This window comes from Thamnophis elegans, chromosome 12 (genome assembly GCF_009769535.1).
Source record: "Thamnophis elegans isolate rThaEle1 chromosome 12, rThaEle1.pri, whole genome shotgun sequence".
Taxonomy (NCBI): Eukaryota; Metazoa; Chordata; class Lepidosauria; order Squamata; family Colubridae; genus Thamnophis; species Thamnophis elegans.
The window spans coordinates 2,029,347-2,050,579 of NC_045552.1; the positions used below are offsets into that span (position 1 = coordinate 2,029,347).

The window sequence follows — 21,233 nt, forward strand, 5'->3', positions numbered from 1 at the left end:
TTGACAAGCAACATCAACGAAAAAGCCAGATTCACTTAATGACCGTCTTACTAACTTAACGTCTGCGATGATTCCCTGAACAAAACGAGACAAAGTTCGTTTAACAAACGTTTCGCTCATCTCTGTTTCAAAGCCGAAGAGCCAGCGCTGTCCGAAGACGTCTCGGTGGTCATGTGGCCAGCATGGCTCAACGCCGAAGGCGCCCGGAACGCTGTTACCTCCCCACCAAAGGTGGTTCCTATTTTTCTACTTGCATTTTTTACGTGCTTTCGAACTGCTAGGTTGGCAGAAGCTGGGACAAGTCACGGGAGCTCCCTCCGTTAGGCGGGAGCTAGGGATTCGAACCCTCAAACTGCCGACCTTCCTGATTGACAAGCTCAGCGTCTTAGCCCCTGAGCCACTGCTTCCCTTAAAATGAACTTTTATCTTATTTCAAAATGGACTTTCATTTCCTAACCTTGCCTTTCTTGTCTTTTCTTCCTCTTCCAAAGTCCTTTCTGAAAATTGAGGCTATTTGTCTCTTGCTGATCCCTGAGTCATTCATCTGTCTGAAATCAGGCTTGGAACCTTTAAACCGCTTTCAAGGATGGCATCGAAATTCCCAGAGTGGTGAGGTAGCCAATCTCCAGATCTTGCCAAACAAAGCCGGCTGATCTCATTGCGACCTTTCTGGCTCTTATCTAGCATTGTCTTTGGAGTTAGTCACGAGTTTATGATCTTAGAACCTTCTCTTGTTTCTTAAACCTCGGATTATTTTGGTAGCTAATCATTGTCGGAGGAGATCCATGTTAGTCTGCCTACCATGATTTTTAAAAAAAATCAGGAATCTCCACTTCAGACAAAGGGTTGGCCAATTTCTTCTTAAGAACTTCTAGTGTTGGAGCATTCACAATTTCTGGAGGCAAGTATTTCCGCTGATTAATTGTTCTAACTATTTCTGGGTTACCAATTTCAGAGCTCCTGTTCTCGACCGGAGACTCTGGTAGGTTTGCTGATTCAAAATTCACACACTGTCTCTTTCAAATCTCTTCAAAAATGAGATTTGAAAGAGATAGCTATAACAACAGAAAAAGAAAGGGAGAGAGGAGAAGAGAGGAAGAGGAAGAGGAGGGAAGGAAGAAAGAGGGAAGGAGAGGAGGGAGGAAGGGAGGAGGAGAGAGGGTAGGAAGGGGAAGAGTAGGAGTAGGGGAGAAGAAGGGGAGAAGGGGGGAAGGAGAGGAGGAAGGAAGTAGAGAAGGGAGAAAAGAAAGGGAAAATAAGGTGGTGTTACAACAGGTGGAAGGGATGGTAATTAAAGCAACCCAAATTGTAAATTATAACCTTTTAAATGGAATAACAAATGCATAAACATACAAGTGTAAAGAAGAATAACAATTATGGGAATGTATACTTAAAATGGTATGCAAGAAATAAATTTTTTTTAAAAAATCAGGAATCTGGAAAAACTTTTTCCCCACTAGCTATTCTTGTTCAAAGTCTGAAGTTTTGTGGGGGGTCTAGTATCTTTCCTCGCAAAATTTTATTTTCAAATAAAAGATTATTTGAAGGGCTGCCACAGAGAAGACTTATTCAACTTATTCTCTAAAGGCAAGACGAAGCAGTGGGTGGAAACGAATCAAGGAAGAGAACCTGGAACTAAGGATAAATATCCTTTCAATGAGAACAATGGATCAGTGGAACAACTTGCCACCAGAAGCTATGGGTGTTCCATCCCTGGAGGTTTTAAGAAGAGATTGGAGAGGCATTGGTCTGAAATGTTCTCAGGCACTGGTTCCCACTTTTGGGGGGCATGCCCCACCTTTAAAGCACCTTTAAAATCTTGATGCATATAATCCTGTGACATATAATTCTTATTTTACTCAAAAATGTAACTCTACTCAGATGGAGGAAGCCTACAAGGCCATTAACTTGGTTCAAACAAGGTTCAAATTGCCCCCATTAAAATCAAATGCCCCCCCTAGGGCATGGGCCCCACAATGGGAACCACTGGTCTAGGGTCTCCTGCTTGAGCAGGGATTGGACTAGAAGATCTCTTAAGGTCCCTTCCAACTCTGTTATTCAAAAACCTCCATTTCACCTGTCATAACAGCTGGGATTTATAATGACTGTGGTTTTAAATCACCTGATCCTTCTGGGGAATCTAAACCTTAGATCAGTGTTTCTCAACCTTGGCAACTTGAAGATGTCGGGATTTCAACTCCCAGAATTCCCCAGCCAGCATGCTGGCTGGGGAATTCTGGGAGTTGAAGTCCCGACATCTTCAAGTTGCCAAGGTTGAGAAACACTGACTTAGATGAAGCATCTGAGCAAGTTGACCAACATTTTATATATGACCAAATGTTGACCAACACTTATTATATAAACTGAAAAACCCCATTGCTGAAGCAGATATCCTTATTAATTCTGTTTTTATTCTTCATTGACGTTTTGGTTTGCTTTAAAACTAAGCCCCTTTTAAGTTTTAAGTAACTATAAATGTAAAATAATTTGGTCAGGGTTCCAAGACCCTTATTATAATTGGTAAATTTTAGAACAATGGATTTTTCCCCAGCCATCACCCACCCCAAATCTACCCCGATCCAGGAAAAGACAGCATCTCCAATTGAGTTATCTAGGTAATAATTCCACTATGCCACAAGAACTGCACGGACAAACCATTTTTAATTGACAATAAATAAATAAAATATTGCACCAGGAAGAGATTAACTTGCAAGAAAACTACGAAAGAAGAAGTCCCAAACTTCCTCATCTCTTCACGCAGCCTGGAACCCCCCCCCCCCCCGTGAAAACGTGTCCATTGGTTTTATAGTTAATTCAAGGATTCCGTCAATATATTCCTGTACCTAGAAACCTGAAGGGCGCGTTATATCTTATTTTAGCAGATTGCATCAGTCCAGTGAAGGTGGGGGTGTCACCACAGTATAAATCTGCACCAATTGAAATCAACAAAATAATTCCCGTAACTCCCCTTGATCTCAGCAGTTTTAATCCAGAGGGATTTTGACATTAGCAGATCCAAGAGCTCTTTTAATTCAGATCTACCGACCCATCCCGGATTACGATTTCAGTCCGAGTGACATTGAGATGGGAAAGTGAAATCTCACAACAGGGCAGCAAAAACCATTTCTGCGCTGTTGCTAAAAAACAAACACACAACCCATGGATTCTGCATGAAGTCATTGTGAGATCTCAAGATGGCCAAGGTTCTCACGTGAATAGTTCCAGATTGGGTCTGTCACAGCAGCTCTGTGTAAATCTTGCCGGCTTCCTCAGTAACTCACCAAAACGGCGACGTAAAATCCACCCACTTGTAATCTCCAAAGTGTTCATGGGGGTCGCCTGGAGGTGGCTTTTTATTTTTTTCTGCCGGCAGGCAGGGGACAATTTTCTTCCCCTGTTCCTCCAGATGTTGACAGCTGCATCGGCTTCCTGCCTGTCTGAAGGCCCCTTCAGCTTTTGGTATGCCTGGCAGCTTTGTGCCACATCTGGAAGGGAGCTGGTGTCAGCCTTGGTCTTGAAGACGGCAGTCGCCGTGCTAATTCTCCACTTTCATCCTGATGGGGATGTACCAGTGGGAGTTGTAGTTTGCGGGCGCCGCTGGAACGGAGCGCCCGCCACATTGTCCAAGTCACTGGGAGCAAGTTTGGGTCCTACTTGGATGTGAATCTGAGCGCAGCTGGGCTTCCTGGTTGGGCTTTTTCGGTTGCACCGGGAATGGCAGAGAACGAAATGGCGTCCCGGTTTCTCCAGCAGGCCGGTGTTCAACCGGCACATCTTCCACTTTCTCTGGATCTCGGACTGGACCTGGAGGAAGAAGAGAGAGACAAAGATTCCCACCTGTTTTTGATAAACAGCTGACTGATTTCATTCGAGTCTTGAAGTGAAGTGGGGTTGGATTGGATGACCTCGGGGACACTGCCCAATTCTAGGATTCTTTCTTTTTAAAATATATTTTTATTTATATATTTTTCTTTAACATATATAAGTATTTAATAGACAGTGTATTGTCTGGGTTATTTTACACATATAGCAGTAATAATAATTCTTTACTTGTATCTTCTTCCACTTCTATTTCTATTTTATTCTCTAACCATCGTAAAACAAATCCAAGTTAAACAAATATTCTGTGTCTTTTTTATCCTTTATCTTTAATGTTAACCTACCCATTTCTGCACAATCTAATTTTTTTTTTTAATTATATTTTCACCTGGAGGAATTTCCTCATTTTTCCAATGTTTGGCAAATACAATTCTGTCTGCCGTCAAAACAGGTAGTGTTAAATATGCATTCCCTTTATTATAATTTTATGGCAAAAAATGCCTAGCAAAAAATATTTCTGGCTTTAAATCTATATGTTGCTTTATCGTTTTCTCTAACCACGTATGTATTTTCATCCAAAATTTCTTTTTGCCTTTCTCCACCACATATGGTCATACGAACCCAGCATCTGGTTACACTTCCAAATTTGGTGAACATGTTTTTAAACGTGTTAACTTTGCTAGTCTTCTGGGATTCTTTAAGCCCCCCCCCCCCCAATCTCTCTGAGACCCCTGGGGAGCCAGGCCTCAACCCCAAGCCTACATTGCAAAGAGGTTCAGCTGGAGAATGACCTACCTCTTTATTGACAAAGCAGTAAAGCGTGCTCACCAACAGACCCTGAAAAGGAGAAAAAAAGGGGATTATCTCGCTTTGGGGTTTTAGGCAATTACAGTCCCGTTTGGGGGGCGGGGGAACCCACCAGCTGTGTCTTAAACCTAGGAATTTTCTTTATGATCTTGGGTTCGATGAAGCTTGGCCCTACGAGAGATATTTTTCTTATGGTAGTAATAAATTGAGTTGTTTTTTTTTTTTTAAATTCAGAGGTTGCTCCGTTCGAGAGAGCTTGCCCTTAAAAAATAACTTTTTAGTTTTTTCTTTCTGCTTGTTGTAATTCGCTCAGTAACGTTATGTGAGATGGGGAGCTGTATAGATAATTAGAGGTACTCCTTGACTTTATAGCTGTTCATTTAGGGACTGGTTGAACTTACAACAACACTGAAAAAATTTGACTCAAGTTAGGGCCATTTTTCACACTCATGGCAACATCCCCCTGGTCACGTGATCAAAATTCAGAGCTTGGAGACTAAGCTCATCTTTATGACGGTCGCAGTTCTGGGATCACACGATCCCTTTTTGCGAATTGTAAAATACATACATAGCAGAGTTGGAAGGGACCTTGGAGGTCTTCTAGTCAACCCCTGCCTAGGCAGGAAACTTATAACCGTTCCAGACAAATGGTTACCAGCATCTTCTTAAAGACCTTCCAGTGTTGGGGCATTCCAACTTCTGGAGGCAAAGCTGTTCCACTGATTATTGTCTCACTGTCAGGAAATTTCTCCTCAGTTCTAAGTTGCTTCTCTCCTTGATTAGTTCCACCCATTGCTTCTTGTCCTGCCCTCAGGTGCTCTGGAGAATAGCTTGACTCCCTCTTCTTTGGGGCAACCCCTGAGATATTGGAAGACTCCTAGTCATGTCTCCCCTGGTCCTTCCTTTTCATTAAACTAGACATTCCAGTTCCTGCAACCGTTCCTCATATGTTTTAGCCTCCAGTCCCCTAATCCTCTTTGGGCTCTTCTCTGCACTCTTTCCAGAGTCTCCACATCTTTTCTACATCGTGGCGACCAAAACTGGATGCAGAATTCCAAGTATGGCCTTCCCAAGGCCTTATAAAGGGGTATTAACACTTTGCGAGATCTTGATTCCATCCCTCTGTTGATGCAGCCTAGACTGTGTTGACTTCAGCCAAGCAAACTCAAAGGGAAGCCAGATTCACTTAACGACCGTGCTTACTAACCGAACGATCTTTGGTGATTCACTTAACAGCTGTGGCAAGGGAGGAGGTAAAACTCATTTCACAAACGCCTCGCTTAGCAACAGAAAGTTTGGGGGGGGCTCGATTGCGGTCGTAAGTCGAGGGTCACCTGCCGTTAATTCAACAAATCTTAATTTGTTGAATTCCCAAATGCCAAATGCCGCCTCACCTGGAAGGAGTTGAAGAAGAGCTCAAAGAAGAATTTGATGTAGCGCAGGGTGCCCAGCGCCTGCTCCTCCGTCACCAGGGCGAAAGCCACCCCGTGGGTGCCCAGCAGAGGGATGAGGGTTACAGTCGACTTGGCCAACCTGAGCATGGAGAATGAGAGCTTAGCATCCTGTTTGGTCTAATGGTGGAGGCACAGGGCTAAAAACCAGGAGACAGTGAGTTCTAGTTCCGCCTTAGGCATGAAAGTCTATTGGTGATTTTGGGCCCATCACCAGGAGACTGTGAGTTCTAGTTCCGCCTTAGCATGAAAGTCTATTGGGTGACTTTGGGCCAATCGCCAGGCGACAGTGAGTTCTAGTTCCGCCTTAGGCATGAAAGTCTATTGGGTGACTTTGGGCCAATCACCAGGCGACAGTGAGTTCTAGTTCCGCCTTAGGCACGAAAGTCTATTGGGTGACTTTGGGCCAATCGCCAGGCGCTGTGAGTTCTAGTTCCACCTTAGCATGAAAGCCGCTGGTGACTTTGACCCATCCCAACCCACCTTACAGGTTGTTGTCGCGGAGAATAGGAAGACGAGGGTGTATTCGGTATGCTTGCCACTTTGTTTTAAAAAATAATAAAAGCAGGGAATAAACGCCAACATAAATAAAAATTATTCTGGCATTCCCACTCCCCCATCGTGGCTCCGTCTTATCTGGAAGTTAATTCTCCTATACCTTGTAATCCGTGTAATGCATTTGCTGAGCCTCCGAAGTTTGGAGTTCAGGGTCTTAAGAACTCGGATGAAAATCACAAAGTTAACCTGGGCATGGAAAAAAAAAATAATTTGGATCTTCACAAATCCCAGTTTGCTGCATTCATCAGTAGAGCACCCAGATACCCTAACAGAGAGAACTATAAATGCTGCAGCGGCAATAGTGGGCGGGGGGGGAATGCCCAAAATGCAGCTGACATTCTATGGACACCCATACACATCTGGACTTCTGCTTTTTCTAGACCAGTGTAGTCTTACTTGGCAATTTATGAGATGTGTGCACTTCAACTCCCCACAATCCCCCAGCCAGCACCTTAAAATTGGTGGAATTCAACTCCCAGAATCCCCAGCCACAACTTAAAATTGTGGACTTCAACACTCCCAGAATCCCCAGCCACAACTTTAAAATTGGGGACTTCAACTCCCAGAATCTCCAGCCAACAACTTTAAAATTGTGGACTTCAACTCCCAGAATCCCCCAGCCACAACTTTAAAATTGTGGAACTTCAACTCCCAGAATCTCCAGCCAACAACTTTAAAATTGTGGACTTCCACTCCCACAATCCCCCAGCCACAACTTTAAAATTGTGGACTTCCACTCCCAGAATCTCCCAGGCCACAACTTTAAAATTGTGGACTTCAACTCCCAGAATCCCCCCGCCACAACTTTAAAATTGTGGGAATTCAACTCCCAGAAGCCCCCAGCCACAACTTTAAAATTGTGGACTTCAACTCCCAGCATCCCCCAGCCACAACTTTAAAATTGTTGGACTTCAACCTCCAGAATCCCCCAGCCAACCACTGAAAGTTCTTAGACTGATAAATGCTACATGGTTTCTGACAGAGGACACAAAATATTTAGCCAAACATAGCAGGTAAGACTGAGGGGGGGGAGCGGGATGACACCTGAGATTTCCTAGTAAGAGTGTGTCACCCCCATCCCATTTATATTTCAGGCCCCAGAAATCTGGATGGAGAAGGGAGTTGAGGTAGTGGTTTTTTACTTGGGAGCTTACAGGTGTGATGATGACTCACTAGAAGCAAGGATTTACAAGGCTCATTTCAAAACAGGTAGAAAACAGGAATGCAGAAAACAAAGCAATATACAGGTATAATAAATCTAGGAATTTGTTTTTAGTCGTGTGCCTTCCGGTTAAGCCTGCACCTGTCACCTGTCACCTGCTTCTCAGGCAGCTAAGAAACCAGCTCAGGTTTTCTTGGCAGGTTGTACTAGGTGTCCTCGACTTACAGACTGAAATGGAGCCCAGCATGTCTCCTAGTTAAGCGAGACAGTGGTATAGTGAGTTTTGACCCATGGTACGACCTTTCCTGCCACCGTCGTTAAGTGGATTAAGTGAGTTGCACCATTGTTAGGTGAATTTGGCTTCCCCATTGGCTCATCCGAATGGTTCGCAAAAGGAGGATCACTTGCAACCGTCGTAAACAGGGGTCGGTGGCCAAGAATTTTGAATCGCGTACACGGCAATGCCGCAAAAGGGGATGTAAGCCCCCCCTCTTTCCCCCCAGTGCTGTTGTCAGTAAACGAACAGTTGTAAGTCAAGGACTACCTGTACAACTACAGTTGTAAGTTGAGGACTACAACACAACCGCTTTGTGTTTCTTGGGTTGGACTTACCAAAATTGATACCAAGATTGGGCAACGGATGATCCACCAGTAACCCAGGTTGTCGTTTTCTCTCCCAACACCTAAAAATTAAATAATAATAATAATAATATCAATAATAACCCCACAATTGAGAAGTAAAGACGACTATTTCTGTTGCCGGAATCATCTGCTTCTTTTCCAAATGTGGCAATTTTTTTTTATTTTTTAGTAAACCTGGCAGGATTTAAGATGAAGGAACTTCCAGGTGATAAGCAAGAAGCCTCCTGAGAAATCTTTAATTTGGCAATTCAAAAGGGGCCCTTTGTTCCCTGAGAACCACACACAGCGGCGGAGCTAAAAATAAACTCAGCTCCTTCCTCTTTCTCCTCCAGAACAATCGGTTGTTCTGGGATGTGCATTTAAGCAGATTAAATAGAGTCATTAATTAACTGGCTGTTAACAAGGTCACTGACTCAGTGGGTCAACCTGTGGGTTTTTAACTGTAATAAATCTGCTGGGTTGGAACAGGATTGGTTCCCAAATTGAAAAATACCTGCTTGACTTACAAATGTTCATTTAGAGACTTTTAAGATTTGTGGATGAAAACTCCCAGATCTTAAAGTTGCCAAAGCTGGACACCCCTGTTTTAAAGAATGGCTTGAAAAGTTTCTGTATTTATATGCTTTTTTCCTGTAGATTCTGGATCGATGCGTAATCCTAATCATGGATATTTATTTATATTCATCTATTTGTAGTTCGTATATTTATATAATTTTTATAAGATGCAACAGAAAGTTCATTCTAAACTTACTCGTTGTTTCATAGAGGTATCTCATGGTCCCCCACGGGATGACGAAGAAGAGGGGGGCCCCTGAGAGAGAGAGAGAGAAAATGTTCACAGGTCAGAAATGTTCTTCCTATATGGTAATGAAATCTAGGTAGATGCAGCTGACACCTGTCATACAGGTAGAACTATTGACTGGATCTTATCCGGATAGATAAGAGAGTTTATAAACTCTTATCTGGGATAAAGATGAGCTTTTATAACTCTCCTTCCGTTAAAATACCTAAGACAGGTGTGTCCCACCTTGGCCATTTTAAGACCCATAAACCTCAACTCCCAGAATCCTTGGCCTAAATGAGGTCATAAGCCGAGGACCATAAGCCGGGTGACTTTGGGCCAAGATCCTTAAGAGGCAGGATTGTTTAACATCATGACGTATTTCCATGGTTCTTTAATTGCTAATTGTCCAACGCTTCTGGGTGGGCCAGCAAATTAAACCTCGGGGTATGAAGCCACATAAATAACACCATTAATATTTTACTTCAGTCTCTCTCTGAAATGTACCAATGAGTGACTCACCCCATCCGAGGAGTAGATACGCAGGAAGTAACTTTCTTCCAAGAAGGCCATGGGTCCCGAAGGTTTGTGCAGGGTAGACGCCCTTCCATAGTACCAAGTGTTGCACAGACGCATACTGGGTGAGGATTTGTGCCAGCCGACAGCCAATTACGCCTGGAGAAAAGAGAAGAAAGAAGAAAAAGAAAGAAAGAAAAAGAACAGAAAGAAAAGAAAGAAAGAAAGAAATTGACAGACAGAGAAAAAGGAAGGAAGGAAGGAAAGAGAGAAGAAAGAAATAGAGAAGAAGAAGAAGAAAAGAGGAAAAGAGGGAAGGAACGAAAAGGAGGAAGGAAAAAAAATAAAAAGAAAAAAAAGGAAAAAAGAAGAAAAAAGAACAAAATGAAGGAGAGAGAAGGAAGAAAAAGAAAGAAAAAGAAGGGGCGAAGGAAAGAAAAGAGAGAAAGAAAAAAGAAAAGGAAAAAGAAAGAAAGAAAGAAGGAGAAAGGAAAGAAAGAAAGAGGAAAAGAAAGAAAGAAAAAGAAAAAAGACAAAAACAAAAAAAAAAGAAAGAAAGAACAGAAAGAAAGGAAAAAAAAAAGAAAGAAAAAAGAAAGAAAGAAAAAGAAGGAGAGAGAGAGGAGAAGGAAAGAGAGGAAAGAGAAAGAAAGAAAAAGAAAGAAAGAAGAAGAAAGGAAGGAAGAAAGAAGAAAGAAAGAAGAAAGAAAGAAGAAAAGAAGAGAAAAGAAGGAAGAGGAAGGAAGAGAAGAAGGAAGAAAGAAAAAAAGAAGGAAAGGAAGGAAAAGAAAGAAAAGAAAAAGAAAGAAGAAGAAGGAAAAGAAGGAAAAAAAGAAAAAGAAGAAAGGAAAGAAAAGGAAGAAGAAGAGGAAAGAAAGAAAAGAAAGGAAGGAGAGGGAGAGAGAAAGGAAGGAAGGAAAGAATAGAAAGAAAGGAAAGAAAAAGAAGAAAGGGAAGAAGGAAAGAAAGGAGGAAGGAAAGAAAGAAAGAAGAAAAGAGAAAAGAAGGAAAAAGAAGTAAAAAAGAAAAAGAAAGGAAGGAAGGAGAGAGGAAGGAAGGAGAGAAAGAAAGGAAAGAAAGAAAAGAAGAAGAAAGGAAAGAAAGAAAGAAAGAGAAGGGACGGAGGGAGGGAGATTAAATGCAAACCCAGAACCCTCCAACTCCCCTTCTCCTCCCACCTTCCTCCCATCCTCGCTCCCATCCGATCCCAGGCTCCTCCATGGGAGGAAGGAAGAGCTACCTGATCCCTTGGAAGGTCCGAGAGATCCACCTGGACGTCCCGGGGGAAGTGAAGCCAGAGGAGGCCGTCCCGGAGGAGGATGGAGGCTGCCCGCAGCACGTAGGACAGGAAGAGGTTCATGTGGATGTAATTGCGCATGCATCGGAGCTTCCTGGGGGCGAGGAGGGGGGAGACGTGGCTCATATATATTGCCATAATCTGTACTCCTTCTCCCCCCTTCCCAATTCCTTCCTGTTCCTCTAGGTCAGTGTTTCTCAACCTTGGTCACTTGAAGATGTCTGGATTTCAACTCCCAGAATTCCCCAGCAGTGGTTAGGACAGTGTTTCTCAACCTTGGTCACTTGAAGATGTCTGGATTTCAACTCCCAGAATTCCCCAGCCAGCATTCTGGGAGTTGAAGTCCAGACATCTTCAAGTGGCCAAGGTTGAGAAACACTGCTCTAGGTGCCCAGCGTCCTCCCCCCAAAAGGTTCTCTGCCATGTCAAAGTCACAGGAATGCGCGATTGGCAGAACCAGATCCGTTTAGTCCCCCCTGCTCCCCCCTCTCTCCCTTTCTCCTCCAAAAGAGCTAACACAGGTAGTCCTCAACGTACAACCGTAATGGAGCCCAAAATTTACGTTGTTAAACGGGACAGTCACCAAGTGACTTTTGCCCCATCTGATGAACTTTCCTGCCATCGTTGCGCCTGGTTAGGAACACCGTCGTTAAGTGGATCTGCCTTCCCCAGCGCCTTAGCTTGTCAAAAGGTCGCAAAAGGGGGGGGGGTCACAAGACCCCCCTGGATGCTGCAGCCGCCATAAGTATGAGTCAGTTGCCAAACACCCGGATTTTATTCACGTGACTGCGGGGAACGTTGCGACGATCGTAAGTGTGGAAAACGGCCATAAGTCTCTTCTTTCAGTGCCGTGGCAACCTCGAACGGTCGCTAAATGAACGGTTGCAAGTGGAGGACTACCTGTGTCTCAGAGCCCGGAGCAGGGCATTTGGGAGCCAGCTCCTCCATACCTGAAGGCTGCCAGCAGCGTCAAAGCCACGAGGAGCGACAGGATGGAGACGGAGTATCCCACGGTGTACATCCGGCGGAATTGCTCCAGGATCCACAAATGTTTCTGGAAGAAAAGAGAAGTTCAGGGTGGGGGGCTTGGATCTAAAAACAGCAAAAAAAAACCCTCCCCAAGAAGGATAGGATCCTGGTTGGATGATGAGCAAGAGAGGATTTTTCAAAGGAGGAGTGAATTTCCTTCCTGGTGGAAGTTGGGTTTGGTGGTGAAGCCTGGAAACCGGTGGTTGTGAATTCTAGTCTCATCTTCAGCACGAAAGCTGACCGGATGACTTTGGCCCAATGGCCAGGAGGCTGGGAGTTCTAGTCTCGCCTTAGGCATGAAACTAGCTGGGTGACTTTGGGCCAATCAGCCAGGAGGCTGGGAGTTCTAGTCCTGTCTTAGACATGAAAGCTGGCTGGGTGACTTTGGGCCAATCAGACAGGAGGCTGGGAGTTCTAGTCCTGCCTTAGACATGAAAGCTGGCTGGGTGACTTGGAGACAGTGAGTTCTAGTCCCACCTTAGGCCTGAAAACCAGCTGGGTAACTTTGGACCAATCAGCCAGGAGGCTGGGAGTTCTAATCCTGCCTTAGACATGAAAGCTGGCTGGGTGACTTGGAGACAGTGAGTTCTAGTCCCACCTTAGGCATGAAAACCAGCTGGGTGACTTTGGACCAATCAGACAGGAGGCTGGGAGTTCTAGTCCTGCCTTAGACATGAAAGCTGGCTGGGTGACTTGGAGACAGTGAGTTCTAGTCCCACCTTAGGCATGAAAACCAGCTGGGTGACTTTGGACCAATCAGACAGGAGGCTGGGAGTTCTAGTCCTGCCTTAGACATGAAAGCTGGCTGGGTGACTTGGAGACAGTGAGTTCTAGTCCCACCTTAGGCATGAAAACCAGCTGGGTGACTTTGGGCCAATCAGACAGGAGGCTGGGAGTTCTAGTCCTGCCTTAGACATGAAAGCTGGCTGGGTGACTTTGGGCCAATCAGCCAGGAGGCTGGGAGTTCTAGTCCTGTCTTAGATATGAAAGCTGGCTGGATGACTTGGAGACTGAGTTCTAGTCCCGCCTTAGGCATAAAAATCAGCTGGGTAACTTTGGGCCAATCAGCTGGGAGGCTGGGAGTTCTAGTCCTGCCTTAGTTATGTAAGGGGAAAATAGGAGGAGAAAAGGATAGCAGTATATAAATCTAACTGCTATTGCTATTCAGTATGTTTGCCACCTTATATTTATAATTTATAAGTTATTTATAATCAACAATTAAAAGTTGCCAAGGTTGGACCATCCCTGGTCTAGTAGGTTTTACCTGGAAAGGGATATCGTCGTTGGGGCCCACGCACTGGGAATGATCCCGCCACGGCAGTCCGGCGGCATCAACCACCCACTGCCCATCTGCGCCACATTTCTGGAACACAAACCCATCTTGCACTGCCAGGGAGAGAAAGAGCAGAATGAGACGGTCTGTTTCACAGCTGACTAATTTCTCTTTCTATATTTCACAGTTATGTCAAACATCACCTGTTTGCTACCTAGCGCCTGCCTTAGGGGTGCCTTGCCCCAACTTGAGATCCAGACAGCCTGGAGTACAACTCCCATCATCCACAGCCAGCCCAGGAAAGGGGGGGGGTGAGGCTCTTATCCAGGAATCATAATTTGCTATGGTTTTTTTGGACAGTATTGGTTTATTTCTGTCTTGTGATCACGTCATCACGATTTTCAAACTTCCAGCTGGCTTCCAACAAGCAGTCAATGAAAGATGGAGATTCCCTTAATGACCGGATGATTCACTTAAGGACTATGTGATTCACTTAACGACCTTGGTTAAAGTGGTTGTAAAATCAGATCCATTCCGCTGATGACACCTTTAACACCCTCCCCTTGTTAGCTTAGCAACAAATTGCTATATGTTGATGGCAGTGGTGGGATTCAAATAATTTAACAACCGGTTCTCTGCCCTAATGACCAGCTGGGTAGGCGGAGCTCGGTGGTCATGTGACTGGGTGGGCGTGGCCAACTCAACATCACGATGGGCGCTTCGTCTTAGCTGTTAGAATATAACAAGGGTTAACCGGAGAGGAAGTTTCTGTAAGCAGGGCAATAAAGATTCGGCTAGAAACAACACCAGAATGTTTCCTCCCTGCCTTCCTTACAGGATTAGCCCCGAAAAGTGGAAAAAAACCAAAATGAGATTTCTTCCGACAACCGGTTCTCCGAACTGCTTAGAAAGTTAACAACCGGTTCTCCCGAATAGGTGCGAACCGGCTGAATCCCACCACTGGTTGACGGCCACAAGACCGTCGCACACAAAAATGCACAAAAATGGGAGGACATTTCAATTCCCACCATGGATGAATGGCTGTAGAAGTTGAGAGGCGGCTGAATGGACCATTTTGATTAAAGAAAAGAATATAGGTGGAATATTTACGGGGGAAACCACTTCTGGGCTTTGTGCTTGAGGTGGGGGAAAAAATGAAACTTTGATTTTGGGTTATACTGATTAGATTGTTTATATATATATATATATATATATATATATATATATATGTGTGTGTGTGTGTGTGTGTGTGTGTGTGTGTGTGTGCGCATGTATTTAGTGTCTTAGATAGATAGATAGATAGATAGATAGATAGATAAATAGATAGATAGATAGATAGATGTAGGTAGGTAGGTAGGTAGGTAGGTAGGTAGGTAGGTAGGTAGGTAGGTAGGTAGGTAGGTATGTATGTATGTATATATATATATATATATATATATATATATATATATATATATATATATAGAGAGAGAGAGAGAGAGAGAGAGAGAGAGAGAGAGAAAGAGAGAGAAACGGCTAGTTTATATTATTACGGAAAAGTAAAAAGTTGAGGTTCGTGGTTAATACTTTTATTCTACAGCAACAGATGCAGTTGGAAGCCAATGCTTTTCCCCCTCTTTCCTTCCTCCTCTCCTCACTTTTCCTTCCCTTTTCCCTCCCTCACTCTGTCCTATGATTTGCTTTCATAGTTTTATATTTTATTCTATAATCTAATAAAAAATGTTAAAAGAAAAACAATTGCTTAGCGATTGAAATTCAGACCATCTGAATTCCAAAACATTCCAATGGGGAAACCAAGCTGATCTACTTATTTTCCAATGCATCAGTCAAGACTATCCACCTGCCTCAAAAAACACTCACCTTGCTGGTGCCAAGGGAGGTACGAGGGGCAAGGAACCTGGGCCGAGGTGTTGGGGAGGGTATCGTCCCAACAGGCATACATATCAAACGTACGGTTGCACACCAGGCCTGCAACACAACAGAAGAGAGGAAGAGAGGGGAATGAGCAGGATGAGAAACCAGCAATCACATTCGTCAATATGTCTTAAGGTCAGCCTTTCTCAACCTTGATAACCTGGAGATGGGTGGACTTCAACTCCCAGAATTCTCCAGTCAGCATGCTAACGAACTTGAAGATGGGTGGACTTCAACTCCCAGAATTCCTCAGCCAGAATGCTAATGAACTTGAAGATGGCTGGCCAGGGAACTCTGGGAGTTGAAGTCCACCCGTCTTTAAGTTGCAATGACTGAGAAAAACTGCTTAAGGTGCCCATTGAGAAGTACCCATTAGTGGCATAATGCGAGGTGCATCATTTCTTTCCTTAACTCTTTTCCAGACCCCTTGCCAACCGCTAAATCTTTTCAATATTAGCAATAGCAATGGCAATAGCAGTTAGACTTATATACCGCTTCATAGGGATTTCAGCCCTCTCTAAGCGGTTTACAGAGTCAGCATATTTCCCTCCACAGTCTGGGTCCTCATTTCACCCACCTCGGAAGGATGGAAGGCTGAGTCAACCCTGAGCCGGTGAGATTAGAACCGCTGAACTGCAGATAACAGTCAGCTGAAGTGGCCTGCAGTACTGCACCCTAGCCACTGCGCCACCTTGGCTCTGCAGGCACTTTAAAAGAAATCACAATTTCAAACGCTTTGACGAAGTGGGTACAAAAATACCCACAGCGAGAAAAACGGAGCCAGCTGCAATCAATTCAGGTTTAAAAGCTCCATCATGGCATAAACGTTATTTACCTGATAGATACGTCAAAATCCCTGGTGAAAAACAAATATAACTAGACCCCAGGCTAAAGGATGTGACACAATTTTGTATTTGACGATCAAAAGGGTGCAATTCTTCCCTGATAGCATTCTGTGCCAAGAAATACGGTTTCTTGGGCACATATATCTGTTGGTTTTTTTCCCCTGTTCCGCTTGTTATGGAAAAGAGCAAAAATATAACAACCACCTTTGAGATTTGCTCACCCACACGCCCAAAAAGTGCATTGCACCATCTTTTGGGCTTGTGAGACACTGCAGGTTTTCCCCCCACACTTTTTAAAGATTACAGCCGCCTCCGTTAAAGGTGGGACGTTTGCCCTGGTTAATTAATCCCAAATAAATATTCCAAATTGCCTTTTGGAAAACCAGTACAAAATTCGGCATTTTGGCTACAGCGGTGTCACAAACACCTAATTTGGGCTGTTTGTGAACCCTGCTGTCAATTAGCATCTTGCAAATATATGCCCAGGCTGAAATGCTTCCCGTTGTGTTATATCTCCGTCTCCTGTATCATTTCCTGAACAATGCAAGCATCTGCAAAATAACAGAGCTAATTTTTGCTGTGAGGAGACATCAGACAATGTTTGCAATGCACATACCAAAAAATTAAGCTGCAAGATAAGCTGTTGGTTTTAAGGAGCATCCTTTGAACAGGAAGGCTGAAATTCCTCCTGGAGAAACTATATACCGTGGTGTTTCTCGCCCTCAGGAACTTGAAGATGGGTGGACTTCAACTCCCAGCATTCCCCAGCCAGCATGCAAATTTAGGATATGTGGACTTCAACTCCCAGAATTCTCCAGCCAGTGTGCAACTTTAAGATGGGTGGACTTCAACTCCCAGAATTCCCTGGTTGGCAATGCAATGGTAAGATATGTGACTTCAACTCACATTGTTCCATGCAACTTTAAGACGGGTGGAATTCAGCTCCTAGAATTCCCTAGCCAGCCTCCAACCTTAGGATGTGTGGACTTCAACTCCCAGGATTCCATGCTGGCTCAGGAATTCTGGGAGTTGAAGTCCACACATCTTAAAGTTGCCAAGGCTGGGAAAGAGTGCTCTCAATGGGAGAAGCCTTGAGGTGAACATGGATTCACAAGACGGGGGGTGAAAAGCATCTACATGTTTCTGGACCTGTTGGTTGAGGGTCTTCGGTCATCTTTCGAATGCAGGCCTCTTGGTACCCCTGCCAGGCTTCCAACATCTCTTGGACTGAAGACCCCGTGGGGTGAGCCTGTGACACAGGAGAGAAGAGACGGATAAGTTCTCCCCAAAAATTTGGAAGTTAGAAACATAGCTGCCAGCTTGGATAGCCATAGCCATAGCAATAGCAGTTAGACTTATATACCGCTTCATAGGGCTTTCAGCCCTCTCTAAGCGGTTTACAGAGTCAGCATATCGCCCCCACAGTCTGGGTCCTCATTTCATCCACCTCAGAAGGATGGAAGGCTGAGTCAACCTTGAGCCGGTGAGATTTGAACCGCTGAACTGCAGATAACAGTCAGCTGAAGTGGCCTGCAGTACTGCACCCTAACCACTGCGCCACCTCGGATAAGAAAGATGTACACAGATGTTTTGTGAATGTGGGGGTGGGGGCTGCATTTAATTTATTTCTATCAGCTACTCTGTCCTCCTCCCCTTCCTCCGAGTTGCAAGGGGCCTTGGAGGTCTTCTAGTCCAATCCCCTGCTCAAGCAGGGCCCCCTGTACCATTTCAGACAAATGGTTGTCCAATCTCTTCTTAAAAACCTCTAGTGATGGATCACCCACAACTTCTGGAAGCAAATTGTTCCACTGGCCAATTGTTCTAATGAATTCATTCTAATGAACAGATCCTCAAACTGCTCACCTCTATTGTCTGGTAGAACTGAATCAGCAGCAAGAACAGCTCTGAGGTTGTCTGCATACCGGGCAGTGGGTTGGGGGGGGGGCTACAGATCAGTAAGCCCCCATCTCAGGGCACTCTTTTAATCTGGGGGTCCTTGCCCACATCCATCATCTCTGAGAACTTTCCCCGTCAGCCACTGTTCTGAGAAAGGACAAACAGAGGTTGTCTGGAAATAAAACATCTAGTGTATAACACAGGTAGTCCTTGAAACTACAATGGTTCGTTTAGTGGCCGTTCAAAGTTACGACAGCACTGGGAAAAAGTGATTTATCTCCCTTTTTCACACTCACAACTATTGCAGCCTTCCCGCGATCCTCGTGATCAAAATTCGGATGCTTGGCAACCGGTTCCTAGTTAATGACGGTTGCTGTGTGTCCCCGGGCTCATGCGTTCCCCTTTTTGCGACCAACCAAGTTGATGGGGAAGCGAGATTCACTTAGCCGCCAGGTGACTCAACGAGCACGGCAGGGATTCGCTTAACAACGGGGGCAGGAAAAAGTCGTACCACGGGGCGAAACTCACTCAGCCAACGTTTCACTTAGCAATGTGAATGTTGAGCTCAGGTGTGTTCGTAAGTCGAGGAGCTGCCTGTATTTTAAAAGTAAATTTAAGAAAATGTCTAACCCCACCCCCCCTGGCTTTTTACGCCCCCTGTTTTGCAAGGTAGGGAAGTCTTGTTGAATTTAACAGGAGAGAAATCCCAATTTCTGGAATTAAAAGATTGGGTCTAGAAATTCCACTCACTCTGCAGGTTTCATTCATTCATTCATTCATTCATTCATTCATTCATTCAGATCAAATGATCTAAGTCCCAGAGCTCACTTCTTAACAGCGTTGCTAAAAGGGCATTAAGAGTTGTTAACCTAATTTGGCGAATCTTCTTCTCCGGTAACATTGTATTGCAAACTTGGGCATACAAAACCTTTGCCAGACCAATCCTCGAATACAGCTGGTCTGCCTGGAACCCACACTGTATATCGGACATTAATACGATTGAACGAGTCCAGAGGGGTTTCACCAAGAAGAGTCCTCTCCACTCCTCTGCTGACAACACAATCCCTTATGCCACCAGGTTTGAAATTTTGGGCTTGGGCAACCTGGAACTGCACCAACTTGCGGTCTGATCTAAGCATAGTACATAAAATTGTCTGCTACAACATCCTCTCTGTCTACGACTACTTCAGCTTCAACCGCAATGACACACGGGCAAACAATAGATAGAAACTCAAGGTAAACTCAAGGAGAGCCTTCTCTGTGGCCGCTCCGACCCTCTGCAACGAACTCCCCGTGGAGATTCGAACCCTCACCACCCTCCAGGCCTTCCGCAAAGCCCTTAAAACCTGGCTATTCCGACAGGCCTGGGGCTAAAGAGCTTCTACCCCCTTCTCGAATAGTATGACTGTTGTGTGTTTTAAATTATGTATTGTTGCGCGTTGTTTTAATTTTTGTCTGTATCCCCCTCCCTTGGTTGAGTTGTGAGCCGCCCTGAGTCCCCTTCGGGGGAAAAGGGCGGCATATAAATAAAATAAACATTCAAACATTCAACATTCAAACCGCTCCAAACTCAATTGCAGAAAATACGACTTCAGCAACAGTGGTCCACGCCTGGAATGCTCTACCTGACTCCGTTGTTACATCCTCAAACCCCTCACAGCTTCAACCTCAAACTGTCCACCCTGGACCTCCTCACCCCATTCCTAAGAGGTCCGTAAAGGGGGCGTGCATAAGCGCACCAGCGTGCCCACCGTCCCTGTCCTCCTGTCCCCATTTCTTTGTACTCACGTCCTTTGTTCACGCTGATGTTTATAATTATACCTGTTATCTTGTACATGTTTGAGAAACCAAATAAATAAATTTGCAAGAGTTGATGGTTAGCTTCATAAAACACAGCTTGTTTAGCCACCCACTTGGGTCGCCATTTCTCCAACATTTTAACCCCTAAATCCCGTTTTAGACAATCAAACCACTCCTGGGCTTCGCACAATGTGTAGAGGAGGATCTATAACTCATCAACCAGGCAATCGATAACGGTGCCACCTGAAACCCTTCCTTAGGTAAACTGAAAATGGGGTGATCAGTTTTTTCTCCGATATCCGCTTCAAAATTGCTTCCAGTGCTTCCCCCCCACTCAAAGTTTTTCTCTTTCCTTTCCTGCCGTGCTCGCCTCGAGAAAAAGCAAATTGCCAAATGAACAACGAAGAAAACAACAACAACATTGCTTGACAGCTAGAGATTCAACATCACGAGAGATGTTGTTGTATACAGATAGTAGATTCGTAACGCTGCCAGGCGAAGCAGCTATTGCTCAGCTCCCCAACAGCAATTTCACACTATCCTGCAAACATCTCAGAATAACAGAGTTGGAAGAGACCTTGGAGGTCTTCTAGTCTAGCCCCCTGCTCAAGCTGGAGACCCTACACCGTCCTGGCTGTCCACTCTCTTCTTAGAAACCTACTGTGATGGAACACCCACAACTCCTGGTGGCAAGCTGTTCCACTGGACAATTGTTTCTCGTTGTCAGGAAATTTCTCCTTGGTTCTAGGTTGCCTCTCTCCTTGATCGTTTTCATCTGTCGCTTCTTGTCCTGGAAAATAGCTTGACGCCTTCCTCTCTGTGGCATTGGGAGACAGCTGTCGTGTCAACCTTGGTCCTTCTCTCTGTTAGATTAGGCATACCCAGTTCCTGCAACGGTTCTCACAGCTGTGGGACAAACCTGTTCCCCAAAAGCGATCTTGAACCAAGAGCTAGAAGGAGAACCAACGCCAGACTCAAACAGGGACACATATAAAAATCAGAGAATCTTACCTGCAGCTGGTCTCAGGAGCTGGAAAAAGCAGAGGGACTTTTACCTGCCCAAAAGGTAAGTCACCCCAGAGGCTCCCAGGCTTCTGTTTGGAAGCGCCAACTCCCTTTCCTTATCAAGGCTTCGGGTGGGTGGCCTGAGCCGAGTGCGAAAGTAGTCAGAAGGAGGGGGTGTTCTCACGTCATCCCCCCCCCTGGGGAGGGTGTCCGCAGGGGTGGAGGGCATCCCCTTGAGAGTCTTGTGTCCGCTTTGGATGGCATCCAGAAAAGGGCAGGTAGCACAGAAGGAGTAGGTGAGTGATGGGGGAGGGAACGTATTTTTAACGTATCCCGTGTTTGTCGTGTCAAGAACAAGACGGAGAATGCAAAGAAACCGGGCAGTGGAGGAAAACATTGGAGGGTTGTGTTTGAGAAGATGCAAATTGTTCTGTGAGG

The 21,233-nt window shown here is 44.8% G+C and overlaps 1 protein-coding gene across 1 annotated transcript; it reads right to left on the minus strand.

The window, feature by feature from the left end:
- Positions 1 to 2,650: 2,650 nt before the first annotated feature.
- Positions 2,651 to 21,027, minus strand: GIPR (gastric inhibitory polypeptide receptor). The gene is made up of 14 exons (XM_032227650.1): positions 20,802 to 21,027; positions 17,958 to 18,137; positions 17,244 to 17,343; positions 15,196 to 15,303; positions 13,327 to 13,448; positions 11,984 to 12,087; positions 10,977 to 11,127; positions 9,743 to 9,857; positions 9,191 to 9,250; positions 8,410 to 8,480; positions 6,736 to 6,821; positions 6,021 to 6,159; positions 4,615 to 4,656; positions 2,651 to 3,804 (listed from the first exon to the last, which is right to left on the minus strand). Exons 2-14 carry the CDS (start codon positions 18,012 to 18,014, stop codon positions 3,550 to 3,552), a joined length of 1,410 nt encoding a protein of 469 aa, XP_032083541.1. The 5' UTR covers positions 18,015 to 18,137; positions 20,802 to 21,027; the 3' UTR covers positions 2,651 to 3,549.
- Between the last annotated feature and the right edge of the window lie 206 nt (positions 21,028 to 21,233).